The sequence below is a fragment of the Alosa alosa genome, chromosome 3 (assembly GCF_017589495.1).
Source record: "Alosa alosa isolate M-15738 ecotype Scorff River chromosome 3, AALO_Geno_1.1, whole genome shotgun sequence".
NCBI classification, from domain to species: Eukaryota; Metazoa; Chordata; class Actinopteri; order Clupeiformes; family Clupeidae; genus Alosa; species Alosa alosa.
This window is the reverse complement of record NC_063191.1, coordinates 23,336,587-23,357,094: the sequence shown is the minus strand read 5'-3', so window position 1 is coordinate 23,357,094 and position 20,508 is coordinate 23,336,587. Positions and strand designations below refer to the sequence as shown.

At 42.0% G+C, this 20,508-nt stretch overlaps 3 protein-coding genes across 4 annotated transcripts; 1 reads left to right on the top strand and 2 right to left on the bottom strand.

The window, feature by feature from the left end:
* Positions 1-135: 135 nt before the first annotated feature.
* Positions 136-13,643, bottom strand: scrn3 (secernin 3). 2 transcript variants are annotated; one of them, XM_048239257.1, is made up of 8 exons: positions 13,538-13,643; positions 2,829-2,985; positions 2,552-2,733; positions 2,165-2,364; positions 1,850-2,062; positions 1,234-1,396; positions 942-1,122; positions 136-801 (listed from the first exon to the last, which is right to left on the bottom strand). In XM_048239257.1, exons 1-8 carry the CDS (start codon positions 13,546-13,548, stop codon positions 640-642), a joined length of 1,269 nt encoding a protein of 422 aa, XP_048095214.1. In that variant the 5' UTR covers positions 13,549-13,643; the 3' UTR covers positions 136-639. The 2 variants fall into 2 exon arrangements, with proteins under 2 accessions (XP_048095214.1, XP_048095213.1); XM_048239256.1 differs by lacking the exon at positions 13,538-13,643 and adding an exon at positions 3,190-3,276.
* On the top strand, positions 3,490-9,762 carry cir1 (corepressor interacting with RBPJ, CIR1). The gene is made up of 10 exons (XM_048239254.1): positions 3,490-3,671; positions 4,292-4,386; positions 4,557-4,630; positions 4,735-4,748; positions 4,897-4,949; positions 5,069-5,117; positions 5,355-5,475; positions 7,637-7,743; positions 8,209-8,294; positions 8,520-9,762. Exons 1-10 carry the CDS (start codon positions 3,600-3,602, stop codon positions 9,358-9,360), a joined length of 1,512 nt encoding a protein of 503 aa, XP_048095211.1. The 5' UTR covers positions 3,490-3,599; the 3' UTR covers positions 9,361-9,762.
* Positions 11,507-15,068, bottom strand: sp9 (sp9 transcription factor). Its single transcript, XM_048239255.1, has 2 exons — positions 14,934-15,068; positions 11,507-14,510 (listed from the first exon to the last, which is right to left on the bottom strand). The coding sequence occupies exons 1-2, from the start codon at positions 14,952-14,954 to the stop codon at positions 13,221-13,223; spliced, it is 1,311 nt and encodes a 436-aa protein (XP_048095212.1). The 5' UTR covers positions 14,955-15,068; the 3' UTR covers positions 11,507-13,220.
* Between the last annotated feature and the right edge of the window lie 5,440 nt (positions 15,069-20,508).

Genomic DNA, 20,508 nt, shown 5'->3' with positions numbered 1-20,508 from the left:
AACCTGATTTACATTTACATATTGGAGTTTGTTACACCAGCCACCTCACGACAATGACTCCATCTCATTTTGGCATGTTGAGTTTTTGTGTTCTTAATTATATTCATTCTTCTAAGACTAAGGGCAACTAGAAGCTCAAATATACCACCACAAAGGTAAAAACCTTTATTTTTTAGAGTATTGAATTACAGGATCTAGTAAACCTAAGCACATTTAACACATTGAGATTTTGTTTCTTCTGAAGTGCAACACTATTATTGCTCTCTGTATTTCATTAATGTTTTTTTCATTTAAAGTGCAATTTTAAGACCGATCTCAGTCATAACAAACAGAATGACCAAGAACAATACAATTTAAGTAGACAAAGGAAGGTTCTCCGCGCTTCTGTCGTTTAGCGACAATCCGATGCAACCAGGCCAGGACAGACACTTTAAAGAGAAGGAGAGGGATGCCGGTGCAGCTCAGATGTCTTCTTAATTTTCTTTATTATTTACTAAAAGGTGCAAAACATCATTAACTTTGACTAATGTTTCGATGTGTAGTCACATCTTCATCCATGTTCGACTACACATCGAAACGTTAGTTGTTAGACAAACCTTTTAGTAAATAATAAAGAAAATTAAGAAGACTCAATACCATTTAACTTTTACTGTACACCTTCATCTCCTCATCAACAGTGTCTGTAAAAAGATTGACGACCACTGTGGGGTCCTCCACTCCTGCTGTCAGATACGTCTCCATCTTCTCCATCTTGGTTTTCTCCAGCTCCCTCATGTTCTGCATGATCTTCTGCCCCCTCTCCTGTGTGGTGGGAAGAAAGCAAATGCCACAGCCATCACCATGAGGATAACAGCACTTTCAAACCTCCACTGTTAGAGTGTTTGTGCATTCACAGCATAGGTGTGTGTGTGCACCGTCTGGAAACCTGAGGAGACACATACCCTGGTGCTGTCGATGATGGCGGCCACCACTTCATGCTTGAGGAACAGCGGGTGTTTGCGGTCAGGTTTGGTCTGGAAGCGAGGTTTCTTCTTCACCGGGTCGTCCTCTCCATAGCAGGGCGAACAGGTGGGCTTAAGCTGCTTGATGTCATCCACAAAGATGAATGGCTTGAACACAGACCTGGAGATAAAACATAGACAAGACTGACTTTGTATACAACTCTGCATAGTTATAAATATATTAGCATCATCGCACTGAGGCAGAGGTGATGAAGGGACAAGCAGGTGGTACCTCTCTGGATCAGGGGTGCCAGTGAAGTAGTGGATTCCCGGCAAACTGGGATCCTGAGGAACCACCGACACCATACTCCCCGTGCTCAAGAACATGCCCTCCATGTTGATTCCACTCTCTTTGTCTCTCAGGATGTCCATCATAGTCTCAGTGTTGATCCGTCCTGTTTTAACACCAAACATAGTGTTGCATTCAAACAAATATATAACAAGCAAATCATACAAAACCAATGACAGTATAATAGTCATTGTACAGAACATTAATAAGTTATTATTTATGTAAAATGACTTAATAGTCTTAATTTGATGTTCTAATTATGTTCTTACTCTTGATTAACTATGCAAGAGCAGTCTTATGAATATGACCAACTATCCTGTTGTCTAATATAGTAGCTGGGAGGTTTTGCATTTTTATCAAGTCCACTGTAGTCTCTACAGTGATTTTTAAGTATATTTTTTGGCTTTTTGCCGGTATTTAGATAGGACAGTGAAGATCAACAGGAAATGAGTGGGAGAGAGAAATAGGATGGGACTGGGAAATGACCCCCCCCGTGGGCACTTGGACCCAGATATGCGCCCTAGCGTCCCCCAAGTCTCCACAGTCTTGATGGCATTACCGCTGTTTTTCTCCAGAAGTCTCTTTCCTTCACAGTAGCGGCTCCCAGCGGCCTCCAGACGGGAGGTGGTCACATAGGAATAAACTCCAGTGAAGTTGAACTCGGACTTCCCGTCCCACCAACCCTGGCTCTCGGCATACTCCCTCATCCCAGGATGCTCCTTGTCGATTTTAGTTGTTATGGAATACTGATTGGAGATATTCCTGTATCCCTCTTTAGAAAAACAGACAGGAAGAAAGGGACACTTCAAGATGACGTGAAACTTCAAGATGACGACTGCTCGGAGGTGGGGTATTATTAAACTTCCTCTCTTACCCTCCACTTTCTCTGCTGCCCAATATTTCCCAGCAGTCTCCAGCACCCAGGCTTCATTCCGATCGGAGATCAGGAAGCTGTTGTGGTAGGTGAAACCACACTGGTCCTCCATGCAGTTTCCTCCTTGGCCGTATTTCTCCAGCAGCTCTGCGATGACATCCACAGCCTTAACAGCGGTGTCTGCCCTCTCCAGACCCAGCCTGAGAACATGGAAAACGGGAATCTCTGTACAACATCCTTCATAATGGTAAATGCTGTTATGATGATTGTGTGTAGCCTACTAGTAAAACTAGTAAGCTGTGTTAGAATGTAAATATATGTGCCCAAGATCTGAGACCATTAAAGTAATGATTTAGATGATGCGAGATGACAGGACAGAATGCTCACCTCACAAGATCCATGCCAAGCAATGCCTCATCATCATCTGCACTCTCCCGTCCCCATACGGCTTCATTTCCAATGCAGACCTGGTGCTCATTGGCCCCCATTTCTGCTCCCCAAAGCCATGCTGGCCTGCTCAGAACCACTGCATATGTTTGAAGGGCTTGCTCAATCTCGATGTATGTGCACTAAAAAAACAGAGGCAGAAAGCATTGCATTGCATAGACAAACCTTATTATTATGTTAAACTGAGACTAAATAACATTTTCCTTGGAGTGGCTACCTCCACTTTTTCTCCAGCACCATAATCCCTGGCTGGAAAGTACACAACCTCTTGGACCTCATCACAGGGTCTGTCTGAGTTTTTCCCGAAAATGATGCGTTGACCCTCTGTGGATGGAGGCAGAGCCACGAACGTGTCACATGAGCATGGATGCATCCTAAAAAACAGAGTAACACAAAAGCATTGGGTCAGCAAATTACATAATCTTGTCTGCATACCATGACAGTGGTACAAATATAACCCACACAGCCCCCACAGACAGACGATCGTAAAACTCATAAAGCTAATAGGCTAGTTGGCATTTGCTGCTGATTGCATATCAACACCATTTATTAGATGAAATCCTACATTGCAGTCCTACCTTGTAGACATCCAGTAAAGCCGTAAGTCTCACTTTCTATTCCATGTCATTCTCTGCTGGCTGTTTCCAAATGTTATGGGGCAAAGGTCAGTTTACGAACTCAATCAGCAGCACTAAAATCATCTACATGCACCTCTCCTACTGGATTTGATTACACACTGCCACTTCATGTTATATATAGATCGGATAAAGTAACCGCTTGTATGCGTCCCTGCAGCGCAATACTGACGTGTATAATATGAATGTAAAGGTCGTTCGGTAACCCGGAAGGAAAACATAACAGTAATCTTGCTACAGAGTCGCGGCAGAGAATCTTTGGTCGCGGTGTCGCAGTAGCAGTGGAGTGCGGTGTCGATGGAAACAAATTAGCAGGGCGTTTGGAGTAGCAGTGTGAATACACTACTTTCAACATGGGGAAATCATTTGCCAATTTCATGTGCAAAAAGGATTTTCACCCTGCATCGAAATCAAACATTAAAAAGGTAACCAAACAAAACAGGCTGTTATAAACGTTAACATGTTCATTGGTGTAAAGTTGTGATAACGTTGGCTAAAGTAAACTAGTGAGAAACTCCAACATGCTACTAGCATTAGCTAGTTAGTTATATAGCAACCAATGTAGCCAATCTGTTTACTAATTGCAGACATGCAAACAATTCTATTCAATTTTATAACAAGTGATGTTAACCCCACGTTAATTTCATGTGAACCTGAATCAGCTTCATAGCAAAAAATATGTCCATAGGCTAGTAAACGTTCGTTAGCTAACTAACGTTATCATTAACATTACCATTAGCAGGTAAGTTAATCCTTACCATTTTTATTGTGTAGTTGTCTTTTTGATGTAACTGTACATGTAGTTGTCAAAGTTGTGTGTCGTGTAGTTTACTAAGTCGTGAGTCTAATAAATCCCCGGAGCACCATGATCAGTTGGATTTATTTCATATGGTTAAGTTAAAGTACTTGTTTTAGGCCTAAACATTTTAAAACACGAACACCAACATCAAAATTATTGCGCGATGTGATCGCAAAGCCAAAGTATTTTGCTGTGTTCTGCGCAGGAAAGTTACATACTGTTGTCATGCAATTGCATTGTGTTCAGGTATGGATAGCGGAACAGAAAATAACCTTCGACAAAAAGAAACAGGAGGACCTCATGCAGGCCTACCTGAAGGAGCAGGAGACGTACAACAACAGGTAAGGCTGACACATAAACAGCTTCTGCTTCACGCCACTCATGAGAGATGATTTAATGAAAACGGAATGTGAACCCGCTTGTAAACAATGTTGATAAAGTCTATGTTGCAGAAATTCAGTTCAGTGGAAATACCTTTGCTTAAGTTAATGTGTGTTGATCTCTCTTATAGAGTATTAATGGGAGATGACCGGGTGAAAAATGGTCTCAATTTCATGTATGAGGCTCCTCCGGGAGCATCTAAAGGTTTGATGAAAACATCCTTACTTATATCCAACATAACTATCAATTAACACTGACAAGGCATTCACTCATCTGCTCTGTTTCTTCTCTCCTGCTGGATTGATCAGAAGAAACAAAGGAGGTAATGTATGGAATATGATTCCTTACTTGCATCACTCTCTCTTTAGTTCCCTAATTCCTCATTTAGTTCCCTGATTTCTCATTCCATTTTAGTTCTAGTTCCCTACACAATTTGTAATTTATATTTCTTTATTTATTTGTTGTTTTAGGAAGGGGAATCTGAATACAAGTTTGAATGGCAGAAAGTCGCTCCTCGTGAGAAGTGAGTATATCAGTAATTGAGTACAATTATATTAACTAGCTGCATTTGTTTCTAATAAAAAACCTTGAGAGGTATTGTGTTGTTTGTTATTTTTTTATTTTCACTTTTGTTCACCATAGATATGCAAAGGATGACATGAATATCAGAGATCAACCTTTTGGCATTCAGGTAATTATGCTGTTGTTTTTTTTGTATTATTACATTAATTGTATTGTTAAAGTATGAGCTAGTGGACTTTTTTAGAGAAGCAATTGAAGGTCTCTGTCACTGAGGTTGTATGCCATTTTACTGTCTGATGCTGATGCTGCTGCTGATGCTGGTGCTGATGCTGATGCTGATGCTGATGCTGATGCTGATCTTGTCTGATGATTGATTTAGAGTTCATCTTTGTGATGCTCTGCACAGGTGCGCAATGTAAGGTGCATTAAATGTCACAAATGGGGACATGTTAACACAGACAGGGAGTGTCCTCTCTTCGGCCTCTCTGGGATCAACGCCAGCTCAGTGGCCACGGATGAAGTAGCAGGTATGTCACTCAGTAGTTTTAAGGTACATTTGTAATTTGGGGATTGTGTGTACATTTATTAGTGAAGGTGTATTAGTCTACCAGTCAATACATGCAGCATGGAAGACACTGTATGTTTTAGGGGAAATTTTGTATATACCGTAGTAGGTTTGGATATTTTCTGAATGTGATTAATGCACTTAAGACAGTAGCTATTTTTTGTGTACTATTAATTTATACTGTGAGTAAATCAAATGAGCCACACTCTATATGTTTTTCCCGCTTGCATGAAAGGCACAGTCTAACAAAACTGCAAAACTAGCAAATACAGTAGGCCTACAGTTTCTGTCCAATTAAGCAAATTCCTCATCAACTTCCTCAAGATGTCTATTCTGTGTTTGTGCTAAAAAAATCTCTGTTATTGTCTTGTCTCTGAAATGGCCTTTCAAATGCTTGAAAGTCTGTAGGCTGTGATAGACATTAGAAATATATGTTTTAACATTTTCAGCAACTGAAAATGTGAAAATATAATATGCTGCATTTAATGTACACAGAAACCTGACGTTGTCTTAGCTGTAATGAAATGATCGGGTGAGGGATGGTAGTAGGCTACTTTTCCACAGGTCTCTCTCTAACCTCCCTGGCTACATTTCAGATGTAGAAGGATTCCTGGATTGCCTATGCTCATTATTTTAACAATTGAGCAAAACCTTTTTGCAAACATTTTTATTTATTTTTATTTGTTTTGTTATTATTCAATTTTTTTTTTATTTTCAATTTGCAACCGCTACATAGCAATGACCGAACAGAGACGGAACACACATGGCAATGTGTCGGTCTGAATCAGCCGTAAATGGGAAATGGGAAACAGAGTGGCTCGGACCAAACCATACACTATTCCAGCTAATCAGCTTTCCCTTTTTAGGAGCATGGAAGGTAGGGGTTGTTGAGCTCATACATCTGTGGCCCCTCAACAGAGTAGCAGGGTGGGACCTTTCAGTTTTGAATTGGACATTTTTGTAGTTCACTGAAAAAAAATACAAATTTTAAGTTAAAAATGACTCTTAAGTCTATAATTACTATCCTAATCAACCCATTTGTTGATCCAGAATCATTGTATTAGGAAAAGAAGTAGACTTTTTTTTAACAACAACACTATACTGCACTGTCCACTGTCATGGAAAATGATAAAATATATTTTTCTTATTAAAGGGACACCAGACAAGCCTGATTCTTTTTCTCTACGAAACTCCCCCTTGCTCGGTCTGAAGCTCTTTTCCTTTTCTTTGCGTCTTCTGTCAAGGGTTTTCACTGCTTCTTCGCATTCTGCCATTAAAGACGTTTGCAACAATCTCTAGCGTTTCGTTAGCCTGCCTCTGTGCTGTAAACTGACCCTACTTCAGTATGCGGGTAGGATCCACCGAACTTGCAAGTGGGATATTCTTCCTACAGGCAGTAGGGGCGGGTGAGAGAGTCTTCATTCGCCCCGTAATGAGTCATTTAACCATATACCGACTTACGAAGATGATTAATTAACACGAAAACGTTGCCTGGTGTCCCTTTAATAAATCTTTGGGGGGGGGGGATTAATTCAGTATTGGCTTAAAAATATCAGAAATTATATAGATCTGATCAGTGATTCATAAAATGGTCAGTTTGGTTGTTCAAGAATTTTACAACACCATTCTGTGTGTGTGTGTGTGTGTGTGTGTGTGTGTGTGTGTGTGTGTATATGTGTGTACACACATATGTGTGTCTATGCATGCGTGAAAGAGGATGGGAGAGTGTGTGTATTCGGATTGCGTGAGTTATTGCCAAGGTCTTCAGTGCTCCGTACCCCCCCCTCCTCTCTCCCCCTCACTAACTGTGTGAATGAGGCGGTTAGGTGCTAGAGTAATGTGTTTACTGAGGGAGAGTCCAGAGGCTGCCGCTGGCACTGGAGTGCCGTGATGGAGCTCCCCCTGAGCCCAGAGAAAAATGCAATTATTGTGTATTCTGATTCCCCCTAACTGCTGCTTTGGGAGAATAATATCGTATGATTTGCTCAGCCAGAAGAGCAGTGAGTTGATTTGGTGTTCCTTTCTGTTAACAAAGCCGCCCCTGAAATTCCCCTCTGGGGAAGGCAGTAGCGGATGTGGAGCCAACATCAATGGAACTGTGAGGCTGTGATTTGTGCTAACAGGTCCGTCGATGCACCCCTCCGAGTTAATAGCAGAGATGCGAAACAGTGGGTTTGCGCTGAAGAAATGTGTCCTTGGGAGGAACGCCACTGTTTGCGATCTGGGGCAGGTAATCTTCCACCCCCCACCCCTCCATACATACACACACACACACACACTCACACACTCACACATACACACACACATACACATACACATGCACATTCACCTTCCCCCTAACATAAAATAAGACCAATGATCTCTGTGGTAGATCCCCGAGTCCGTGCGTGATTGCGGAAAAGCGGACAATTATCAGAAACGCACCACCGAGCTATTCTAGTCTGAACAAGTTTAGTCAAGAGAGGGCGGATTTGATGAGCTTAACTACTGAAATTATAGGCATGTTGGAATACCACTCAGACTGGCTTTTATAGCCAAGCCTTAGTGAGAATGTTTCTCCTATAGAGCATATGGCTTTCTGCACAAGTCTGGTGTGATTGCTGTGGACGTGTGCTTAAAGCCAACAGCTATAGAGAATGTATGCCTCCTCATTGTAAAGTGAGGACTAGGAGACTAATGTTGTTTTGTGATGCAGGATTACATCGGAAGTGAAGAAGAAGAGGATCCTGAAGTGGAGTTTCTGAAATCCTTGACCACAAAGCAGAAACAGAAGCTACTCAGGTAAAACAAAAGTTTGTCTTGATTTATTCAGAAAACACCCTCCCACAATCCTCTCCATGCAAATACATTGGTGCCCATGTCCACACCCAACTCAAGCTTAATAAACCACAGTACATTTTCATAACCATGTGGAAGCACCAAGCATAGACATAATGTTTGTTTTATGTCTATTAAATGTCAGGACAAACATATCTCACTTTTTAAACTGTCTTTGTCTTTGAACAGAAAACTTGATCGACTGGAGAAGAAGAAGAAGCAGAAGAAGAAGAAGAGCAAAAAGCAGAAGAAGAAAAGCAAGGGCAAGCAGAAGAAGCAGGGCCACAAGTCAGACAGCTCCTCCTCAGACTCCGACGATGACGACAGCAGCAGCAGCAGCAGCAGCAGTGAGTCGGAGTCTGAGGACAAAGGCAAGTCCCACAGCAAGAAGAAGAGGGGCAAGAAGAAGAAGCAGAAGAAGGAGTCCTCCTCCAGCAGCTCTGACAGTGAGGACGAGGAGGGGGCGAGGGGGAAGGCCCCAGAGGCCCGCGGCACCAACAGGTCACGGAGTCCCCCAGCGTCCAGCCACCGCCGGCAGATGGACAGTTCTAGAGATGAGGGCGAGGACAGGGGCAGGAGACGCCAGAGCCCGCGCCGTGACCAGGACAGGCCCGGGATGTCCGGCAGATGTGACCAGCCGGGCCGTGGTGGCGGGAGAGAGAGGAGCAGGAGCTCAGAGCGGGACAGGAGCGGGCGAGAGAGGGATACGGACAGGTCAGAGGGCAAGAGGAGGGAGAAAGAGCGGGACCGGAGCAGGAGCAGAGACGGTAGGAGAGAGCGGACTAGCCGAGATCGGAGCCGGAACCAAGGGAGAGAAAGATCCGCAAGAGAGAGGAGCAAGAGCCCAGGCCGAGGCCGAGCCGCGGGAGGGAAAAGCTCAAGTCCGAGCCAAGACAAGAGGGCAGGAAGAGCGGCACAAGACCGGAGCAGAGACAGAGACAGGGGGAGGGGGAGGGCCGACAGGAGCAGGAGTCGGAGCAGGAATAATGGAAGGAGTAACAGAGACAGAGAGCGGAAGCACAGGGACTGAAGAGGCCATGTCAAAAGCCAAAGGGGGAAACCAGTGGCACAAACAAGAAGCTGGCACTTATCACACTGTCTGTGCTCCACTATTGTTTTTTGGGTGGGGCTTTATCGTCAGAAAGAAGTTTCTTTTTCAACTCCATGAGACAGTTGTCTTGCTTAATCAAAGTCAAAATCCATGTGTTGGGTCATTCTGACTCATACAGTTATATTGGACTTTTTTGTATGATTTATTCATTTTATGTAAGAAATCGGGTGTTTTTAGAGTTGTGTTATACGTCATGTTTGTAAGACCTGCCTTTCCGTCATGAAGAGGGAAAAAAGTAAATAAGGAAACAGTCCACACGAGGGCGATAGCGGACTGCCATGTGTGTAAAGTGGAACGAAATTGATTAAACGTTTTTATGGATCACTGGTGCCATAGTCTCTCCATCTCCTCCCACTTCTCTCTCTACATAATGCATTTATCTCCACTAGATTTGTACAAAATCATATTTTTCGTTTCAATTGGTGAAATAATTTAAGAATCTTCATATACGCGGTACTCCTATATACGCCCCTGAAAACTAGTCTTGTGCCAAGTCTCCTGAAAAGTCACAGATAAAAGGACGGCCCCCAATTTTGGCAGTCAACACTTGAAAGTCTCTCGCCCACTTAATTTCCCCAAATACAACCTTGTAAGCAACACATTTGCAACCTGTTGTTACCGTTCTGCGCTCAAGCAGAACCTAATAAAATGCTCTAGACTGTGAGCTTCTGCGCCTTTGCGTTTTCTTTGCAGGCCAGGTTGAATTAAAATAACCTGCTTCTGCTTTCAGCGTACGCATTGGCTGCATTGTCCTGCCCTTTAAATCTTAGCCTACATGGCTTGCACAAAGCTTGTTTTTCCACTTGAAGTTTAAATGGGTTGGAAATCAACCTCCTTTTAGTGCGAATGTGTGAAGGTTGTGAAAATTTTCAATAGTCAATGCTATATTGTATTTCATCCACATTGCTTTACAAACTTCTAAAAATGCAATTATCTAATTTCAATTATATATTCAATATATCGATTTTAAGTGTATTACATCCCTCTTCTTATGGCATTCCTGCAGGTCTTTTGTCGTCCTGTGATGTTCTAGGCCAAAGCATAGCGAAGCAAGCAAAGCATGAATCGATTTGTGAGCTGAGTTATGCTTCTATAGTATCAGCTTCAAACTCTGTTTCACACTAGTATTTCTGTCAACTGTAGTCTACATTAAATTAAGTTACTTGTTTTTGTTATGTGTAGGCAGTAGTTAGAGCCTAGCCTAGTCTATATCCCCACAATGACTGGACTGGATGTAGCCATATTTCAGTTGGTTACTTTTTTGCACTGATGTGAAGCATATTTTTTTGGAAATTGACATCCAGTTTGCAATATTGATAAACCCAGTGGTGGCGCTGGTGTATTAATTGTAACCTGGTAGTATTGGCAAATTACCTGTAGTCTACCCAAAGGGCGAGGTAAGCATCACTGGCAATATCCTTGTATGGTCAGAATTGTAAGTGAATCATTGCCCAATTAGTTTCTCAAACAATATTTTAAAGGAATAATCTCAAATCGATGGCCTGCCATTCAGTTGTTTTTGGTTTGTGTTCGAGCTTTTTGTTTTGCGCAATGCATTTAAAATTCAGTTCCCGAGTAGACTTGACAGTCGAGCCCTTGACTGACATGATCTGACCCGGGAGTCGTGAAAGCAGTAGCGTGGGCCTTGATCACTGGGATGCCGCGCATTAGAGTTTTGTGTCCCGTGAAGCCTTACAGGCATTTCTCTTTGATCCGTCTTTATTGTGGCCTGAAAACAAAGATGACTTCTGCCCAGTGCCCAGCGAGAGGGCATTCCGCGGAAACACAACAAAAGTGCTAACTGACATCTACTCTCCGCTGCCCCAGGCGCCTTTTGCATTTAAACACGTTTAGACATTGTCCTCCTATGTTCACGTTTGTAAATCTTAATAGAACCATACAGGCTAATTGCAGTTGTTGTCCGTAAATGCAGTGCTTCTAAACAACGCCTTTCCTGTCACAAAATGTGAAGGGCGAGCGTTTTACCATCTTAATTTAGGTGTATCTCCTTAATAATAATCACACGGAAAATCAACACAAGCAAATAAAAATCAGGAAATGAAAGTCAAACTTTGTCAGTATAGGCCTAGACCTATACTTAGAATTTAATATGTGTTTCAATCACATATCGTGACAACAAATGAAATTGCAATTGTAAATAGGCAACATTAATACAGACTATTTGACAAATAGAAGCCTTTTCTATTTTACCACTTTATTTTTTAGCCTTTTTTGCTATTTGCGTTTTTCCTCTTCATATTACCAGATCAGTCCGACTGGCTGGATACAAAGGAAATGAAAATCATTTTCGTCTATTGCCTTCTGGTCAATTTAACTTCCTCTTCAGAAGGAGCTTGTCTAGATGAGACGCCTTCCACTAACGAGTTCCCAGGCCTGGACCCACGCTGTAATTATTCCTTGGGGTTTTCTTTGGAATCGGACGCTGCACTGGGTAAATACAAAGAAGTCAGAGAGCATCCTTGAACCTTTTCAATACAGGGCCACTGATATTCAAATAGCATGCAAGTATCATTTGGCGGTGCCGCTAAAAGAGCATTTTAAATGCACAATTTGCATATAGCTTTCCTGCATTTTTTTTAAAGTTCCCATAACACCAAATCAAGTGCATGTTGTAAAAAGCTAAAACGATTCTTTATGTTAGCCCACTTTTGGGCCACCATTTTTCGCTTGACATGCAAATTCAAGCAGTTAATTTGGGCGATTAAAATAAATATTCAGCAGCCCCTTTGTCACCCGAACCCCCCTTGGAAACCCCCAGATAAAGAAGAGCTGAACAAATGATGTCTCGGAGATTAATTAGATATTTGATAAGACACGAATCCCTAATCGCAAATACAAGACACATGGGGCTGCGATATGCTCCAAGTCATAATTAATGGTATTTAACAAGATTTTCATTTGGGCACATAATGTCTGTTCCGGGGCATTAACTATTGATTTATTCCACGGGGGAAAAGTTCGTCAATGCGTTTGCGCTGATCAGTGGTTCTTGATAAATTATTTCAATAAACATTCGTTATTTTTCCTATATGACAGTCGCATTCTTATATCTCACACATTTCATCCATGCGTTTTTGGATCAATAACACTGTAGGCTATATAAAATCGAAGGTTTTTTTTAAGCAATGTATGTCCACAGAAAATTCTGAAACACTGAGCGCTTTGGATTTTAAATCCCTTTAATTAAAAATGAAATTCTTATACGTGTAGCTTTATACAATTAAACATTTATATTTTCGCGAGGAAAGGAAAGTGGGTACTGAATATTTAAATAGCTGTGTACATACATACTGACATCCACAAAGTGCGTCGAAAGTAAAGAAAACTCCCTGAATTTCAGGATCCACCACGGACAAAACAACCATAACATTTACAAGAAAAATAACATGTCATTTGTTGTCCACATATGTACATGGAAAATTCGACGCAAATGTTCCAGTCAAATTCTTTTGGGTTTCCTCTTTGCGCACGGATCCTTAAAATGTCTTTTGTCAAAACACTTGTCAGCTTGAGTCCAGGAAAAAAGCAGAAGTGTAATTGGATATCAGCTGTTTCATATTTAGAAGATAAAATACTAATCAGAGTTGAATTCGTTTTTAGTTTAAACTAAATTAATGATTTCTCTCAAAGTGCGGACACTTGATCCCTGTTTAGCAGTGTTTCACAATCTCAAAGCTCACTTGTTTTCATAAACCTAAATGAGCTGATTTTTGTCACTATACAGAGGTCATTCTGATATTATACCGATGGAATTCAGTCTAGGAATCGTGATGAGGAGAGGGGTCCTTGACCCTATTAGGGTTGACTCCTTCCAAAAGAAGTTCCGGGGACTCGGACCTGGGTGTCTCGAGGTTACTGGTGTCGGTGTCACTATCACTTCCCTTTTTACCTCCTCCGCCTGCGGTGTGCGTTTTAATGTGTTTGCTCAGGTGGTCGCTTCTCATGAAGCGCTTGTTGCATACGGGGCAGGCAAACCTTTTTTCCCCCGTGTGGGTACGAAGGTGCCTCTGGAGTTCATCAGATCTGGTAAAGCGCTTACCACAAAATAACCAGTTACAGACAAAAGGTCTCTCACCCGTGTGCCATCTGAGATGAGCTTTGAGGTGCGACGTTTTCCCATATACTTTGCCACAACCCGGAATGTGACAGCTGTGGAGTCCCTTTCTGCGGAGGCTGGCCCCTGCAGGCCCAAGCCGCTCTGCCTCCTGACAGTTAGGGCAGTCGCATGTCGCCCTGCCGGAGTATCTCCTAGATGACCGCGATGAACTTCCTATCGTAGAACTTGTACCTGATATCATGGCATTTGCGGCAGACGTGTCCGTGTAAGTGGGTATGACTGTTTTGAAACCATCTTGTGTCAACAGATGCTGGCCCGTGGACAGGAGATGAGAGGCAGAGGGACTTATACCGGTGGAGCTGAACGCAGAGTGTGTCAGGGTAGGGAAATCGTTGTAACCACTTAGTTGAGAGTGTATGGCTTGTGGAGTCCCCGAGTGCAATGAGGTCTGCAGAGTGCTGGCGGAATTCTGCACTTCTAGCCAACTGGGATTGGTGTGGACGTCCCACCACGGGGACGCTCCGTTTGCCACTTCACTCGAGATTGTCGAGTGAAAGCCTGACTTGTACCACGACTCGTAAGGGTGCGCCATGCCCACCCTTGGATAGAGACTATCTGCTGATGTGTGAACTTTGGATATGAAAGCCGACTGTCCAGACTCTTGCGATGCAACGCTGGCCGAGTTCGAGAACAAACTGCTGTAATCAGTAGAAAATGCCGAGGACGTGGGGGACGTGGATGCCAGGCAAAAAGCGCTGTTGCCCGTGCCAGCTGTCGAGGTTAGTCCTGTCGATCCCCTACTCGTCGCCACGGTGAAACCGGGCAGACTTGTTCCCAAATTACAGCTAGAGGACGATCTTTTCCAAGGGTGAAATCCACCTTTCGAGAAAGCGCTGGAATCAGGTAATGTGGTGAGAGGACTGGTGTTACCAATTTTGTTGCAGGTAGCAGCCAGCATAGCCAATGGGGTAGTTCCGAATCGTGGTTCTTCCTGAAAAAAAGAAAAGTTTTTAGACATTTAATTCAACTGCTTAAGGAAAGAAACCTTATCCTGACCGACAAAAGTTCCCTATGTGATCAGAAATCTGCCCTTAATGTGGCCTTATAAACTGCATCAGACGAACTATATAGTACACATTTCTTCAAGACAATAAACATATTCATAATAATTCCTATTCAGGTAACCAGTTAACTCTTGAATTTTCCCTTGGGGATCAATACAGTATCTATCTATCTATCTATCTATCTATCTATCTATCTATCTATCTATCTATCTATCTAACTATCTAACTCTTCAGAAGTTCCGACGTTTGGATTGAAATGAAGAACAACAACAACAGTGAAGCCAGCCTATCCAATCGAAGTGTGAAAACGCAACATAAAACTTTAAAATACGAAAGCCAGCATCACTTACCCCAAGTATAGAAGTAGCCATAGCCAGGTCCTGTTTTCTGTTTTGAATCGATCACAACACCTTGTTTTGTTTCCAATTTGACTCAGACGCGCTCTGCTCACCCAGAGACTCGCGAATTCTCTCCTGGCTCAGAACTACTTCATCTAACTAGTTGTACAGAGCGCGTTCTTTGAAGTACAGCTGGCGAGAAGCCTTAGCCAATCCAAGCACTTGATACTTACCAAGGAGTCTGCTTCAGCCAATAAGATCTTCGACCATGACAGAAATACTAAAGCGTGCACGTCAATCAATAACACTGATCCCACTGTCAAGCTCCAAACGAAACGAGTTTTTTTTCATACATTTTCTACATTTACCGTGGGTAAAGATTCTTCACATTATGTCTCCTCGCGTAATACTGTGCAGATCATAATTAATTTCAATAAGCACGACGTCTTCATTAGGTAAGCATTTGGTTTGTATTGCTGTGGAATTTATATTAGCCTATACTTTGGGTGTGTGTGTGATGGATTATGCCATTTCTTTTGATTTGCAATGTATTTAGACTGTTGATATGGACACTAGTTTAGATGGGCTACTGCTTAAAGTGTAGGCTTGAATGTCATTATCTGTCTATAGTCTGTCCTTTAACACTTGACATCATGTATATGTCCGTGCGCAATACAACGTGAAATTCAGTCAAAATGACTTAGAGTATCCTAGGTAGCGCCTCTAATCTCCTCTGCCAAACAATTTAAAGGCAGTTGTTTTCTGTTATCATTTTGGTGGAGTTAACACAGTTTAGCGCTTGGCATTGCTTTTGAAATATATGGCACATGAGCACAGGACATTTTAGCCTTAAAACTGATACCAGAGCGTTGGCAACCCCTGTGTTTGGTTGTGTTTGCGTGAGTGGAGTGCGCGCGCGTATGTTTTTCAGACTGGGGCGGCGATTGCGCTTCTAGCGCGCGTGCGCTCATACCAGCACTTGTTTTAAATGCCTGTAGCGAGGTGAGCTCTTCGCTAAATAGCCTACAACTGTCCATATCATGGTTCAAAGGGGGGCCGCTCAAAACAAGTGGGGTTTGGTCAAATATACTTTGATCAATATATATGTAAGCTATTTATACCAAGAGAGTGTTTCTTTTCTTTCTTTTCCCTCTGGATGGAAATTAATTGCTTACTCCGTCCGCATCCGTATATAGAGGATATCCTATGTCGATAAAGATGACACGGGTGGAGCTACTAAATAGATATTTTATAAGGTTTGTCAAAAAGCACTGGGAGCTTCTCATTGCCATTCTTATGTACAAATTGTGGATTTTCTTCAGTGAACCTGTCTGCTGTCTCCTTTCAAAGATCAATGCATTATGCCAACGTTCTCAACAGCTTGTTAAAACATTTAGGGGTAATGACATAATGTAACAATAGTCTGCTTTCGAGTGAATCATCATCCCTTTAAAAGTTAAAGCAATTTTCTTAAGAATGGCTTCACCGAAAGCTGTGCATTACAGTATTCAAAACGGCCAAATAATGCTCTATTATGGAGCTTGAATGCTGCCAGTCAGTCCAGGCGCAATTTGCTCAGAGGCGCTTTTCCTTAAATCCCCACCTATGGAGAGGTGAATATAAAACAATTTATTCAAATTCAAGGAAAGGAGCATAGAAAATTGCTTCATTTTTGTAATCATTGCAATTTGACAGAAGTGCAATTAGCACTATTAAATGTCGATTTCGCATAAACAAATTTGATTGAAATGCAAAACCACTTGGGATCTCAAGAAGAGATGACACGTTTGAATCTATCTGGAAAGGTTGCTGTGGGAAAGCGTTTTGTGAGAATGCGTTGAGATGTTCACCCCGCATATAATTGATTTATAATTGTGGAGGACTGTAAAATGCCACCGTTACTGTTTAACGAATGTAGCATTGTTTGAATATGAGTAAACTTCAGTTTGCCGAGAAACACCGGGAACAATGTTGGGCAATATTATCAAAGTCCTCATACCTTTCTGGAACTGTCCCTATGGGGACCTTTTAGGGGACAGGCTTAACGGTCTGGATAGAGTGCATGTGGCCTCTAATTAGGATGTAGGCCACGCTCTATCATTATTCTAGTTTTTCTAGACATTTAAGAAGATTTAACATATTTCACTATCGTTTGAGTGGAAAGCGGACACAAAAAACACTTTTCACAAAGTCTGATTGGCCCTGAATGATTATGAATTGTCCTAAATAAATGTGTGTGTGTAAACACTAACCCTGTCAGCACTCTGTCACTCGAATGAGTATTGTTAGGATACTGTATTCACACGTCAACATTTTACAGGGCAATAAATTGATAAATAAACAAATAATGATAGCAAATTGCTATATCACACCATCTAAATATATAATTTATGGAAAAATATTTCAAATGCGTTGATAAAACCTCAATTTACATTCCCACCAGTCGCTGGTGAGCACTTTTCTCTGGCAATTAGGAGCCTATTACAAGCCATTAGATTGATCAATGTACCTTAAACAATGAGAGTGATTTATTTGGAAGGAACAAAACGCGCTGCATCTATTGTAGTGAACCAAAGTGACGGTACATCCATCACAGCGTTAAACAACAAAAGATAAATGATTAATCCAGATCTATTCATTAAATACCTGCCACAAAAGTGGTTCCGACTCAAATCTGGAATAGTATCCTCTCGTTTCCTGCAAAAAGTAGGGAGCAGGATCTGAAAAGGAAGTCAGTGGGAAATGGCAGAATGGTTCCAGTTTATATTAATTTGCTCTTGTAATTAAAGGTGATATCTTTTTTTGGATAATTAGCTAATCTCTTCTAATCTTAAATCCCAAGATTATGTACCTTGTGGGATTAGAGGGATCCACTGATTATCTGATTTTGCGATATAACACACCCGCCAAAATGTTCAAAGGCAATTGGATCCCTTTTGATACAAAATAAACAGGCCCAATGTAGTTATAGACAAATGTGCATCTATTTGCAAAATATTTGTGTACTATGTTGAAATAACAGGCCTCTTTTATTTCCTTTGTTCCTTTATTTTTTATTCTTCCCTTCATCCTGTAATAATGAATAGCCTAGTTTGTGCATAGGTTGGTTGGTGTCAAATTATTCGTTGCAAACCGTTTTTAATAGCCCAGTTTTCTAAAAACGTTCTGTCAATGCCTGAGTTGTTCCAACGAGTTTTCAATGACTTCACAATCGTCATTCTCTCCATATTGAATGTAAACCTATAAGAAACGGTATGGACAGGTATGTATAAATCCTTATCTGACAGTGTGAGGGCAAACGAGCGCTGCGGGATTTGCTGAGAGGTATTCACCTGCCTAAAGAAATCTTGTTGGAGCGTCTGGTTTGGTCAGTGTGTGGGTGACTGCTTGCTGACAGTCATTCGTCGAGTTTGCACATTAATTGTCAGTTTCAACTGTTGAAGTATATTTGTTCTTCGTGAAAACCTACATGGCTGATTCGCTTTATCATTTCTTCTAAAATACATTAGACCTCATGTTAGAGAGTAAGCTACATAAACACTCAATTTGTGTATGGACCTCATTTTTTTGAATGTCAGTAAATCTCCATCGTCGCAATGATTTGTTTATTCTTAGGTTAGTGTGTGAAAGACAGTCATAAAGGTCTTTTTCCTGCAACCAAGAAACTGAGAAAGGTTACCGAATTTACTAAAGCACGGAGCTGATTGCAGAGGGAGGCGAAATGTGGCCTCAGTGAACGTCAGGAGAAGCATCCCAACTGGCCTAAGGGCTAAGATTATATGATTAAGATATGAATTATAGCAGGTCAGACATTATACTACTGTTCTATGCATTCATGCAAACAAAACATGCTGCTGTGTTTATACACATAATGTATAAGATACAAATTCTAGCAAGTAAATAGTAACTGAAGTCCTTTACAGTTAAATGAGAAGGTTTTATATCTAATTCTTTGAAAGTGTATTTCAACAGTGGGCTCTGAGATTTATTTTCGAGACCTTCAATGAAACACTGCTCATTGGGTTTGCCTACAAGTTGATACTTAGAAAAGGATTTATTTTCAGATACCTCTACTGGGAGAGGCCTTTTCGTATATGCACCTCTATGTCATTGAGAAGAGCTGGACTGCCTCACAAGGTATGTGCTTTTTTCCTGACCATGAATGCACACATACCATTCTCTAACACATCATTAGGCTGAATAGAAGCAAAACGCTGCATTTCCTTGTGCTTGTTTGTATATTCACTGGCTCAACCGTGCTAATCAAATAGTGAGCACAGTACTGCGGTTTTTCCTCTGCATGCTACACCAACTCCTGAATCCCAGCCAGCAGATGTGTGTGTGTGTGTGTGTGTTTATTCTTCTCTCTTTCTGTCCTCTGATGAGTTGATGTGATGTATCCAACACAGATAAACACACACGTCAGCAGGTATCTGCTGCCGAGTCCCATGGCTTACCAAGTAGCCCTTGCAATTGAACTACGCAACATGGCACTCACTCACCAGTAATTTCAGCATACAGGAGTCGAGTTGGTGCAATGAGCAGTTGATGTGGACTGTCTACCGGCGATAATCTCTGGGTATCTGTGTGAAACGGCACTGTCCATGGAGGATTTACCAGGACTGTGCCGTGTGTCCTCCCATCCCTGCGTGCACTCTGGCCTAGGGGCACCACACAACAGGCTGCTTTCCGTGGTGGTGGCCACTGGCCAGACAAATCACTGATACACACCAGCCTGTGATAAATGTTCAGATGGGGTTTACAGTTCGTAAGTCACTGGACTTGGGAAGCTACTTCTCTTTTTGAAGACAGATAAGCACCAATGTCCTTTTTTTTCTTGTGTGTATGTTGACATCCATCATTAAGCATGTTTAAATGTGTCACCAATGATTGGGTCATTCCCATCAAGTCTTGACGTTATTCAATTTTATTCAAGTGTTCGATTTCTCTTTCACTTATATTTAAAATTATTGTTTCGTGTGCGTGAAGGTAAGTCCTCGAAAAAACCTGACGGCCGGGAGCTCGTCATTGGGAAGACCCCCAGTGCAATCTCCTGCAATTTCTTTTCTGCAGGTTTCTGAGCTTCAGCTGTCCAATCAGGCCAGTGTTGAGCACCGTGGAGAAGACGGAGATGGAAAGCTCTGGGTTACATTTAACTGCTTTGCTGTTATTGCGCTTCCATTCGTTTGTTAGGACATGAAGGACTCTTGAGATGTCATTTCTCCATTGGAGGGAAATCTATCAATAGGCCTAACATGGGGCGATATTCCTGATCCCTGTCCCTCCCACTGCAAGTCTCCCAGAATGGCAATTTTCCCATGGATTCCCAACACAATTGATCTATTATGGGATTATCTGACCTCGTAATTGGGTTTAGTGTTCTAACACTAGGGTGCTGTTTGAATCAAAGGATCAAATGTACTTAATTGACCTTTGTTTCAGTCAAAGGAGGAGAGAGAGGGCATGCTCTGTATTGTCTACGACCCACACATGCAGCAGCAGCAGCATTGACTCAAGGTTATGTTGACTCGTGTGCTGGACAACACCCCACCCCACCCCATCCCACACCGAGCCCCCCTTCTCGGGA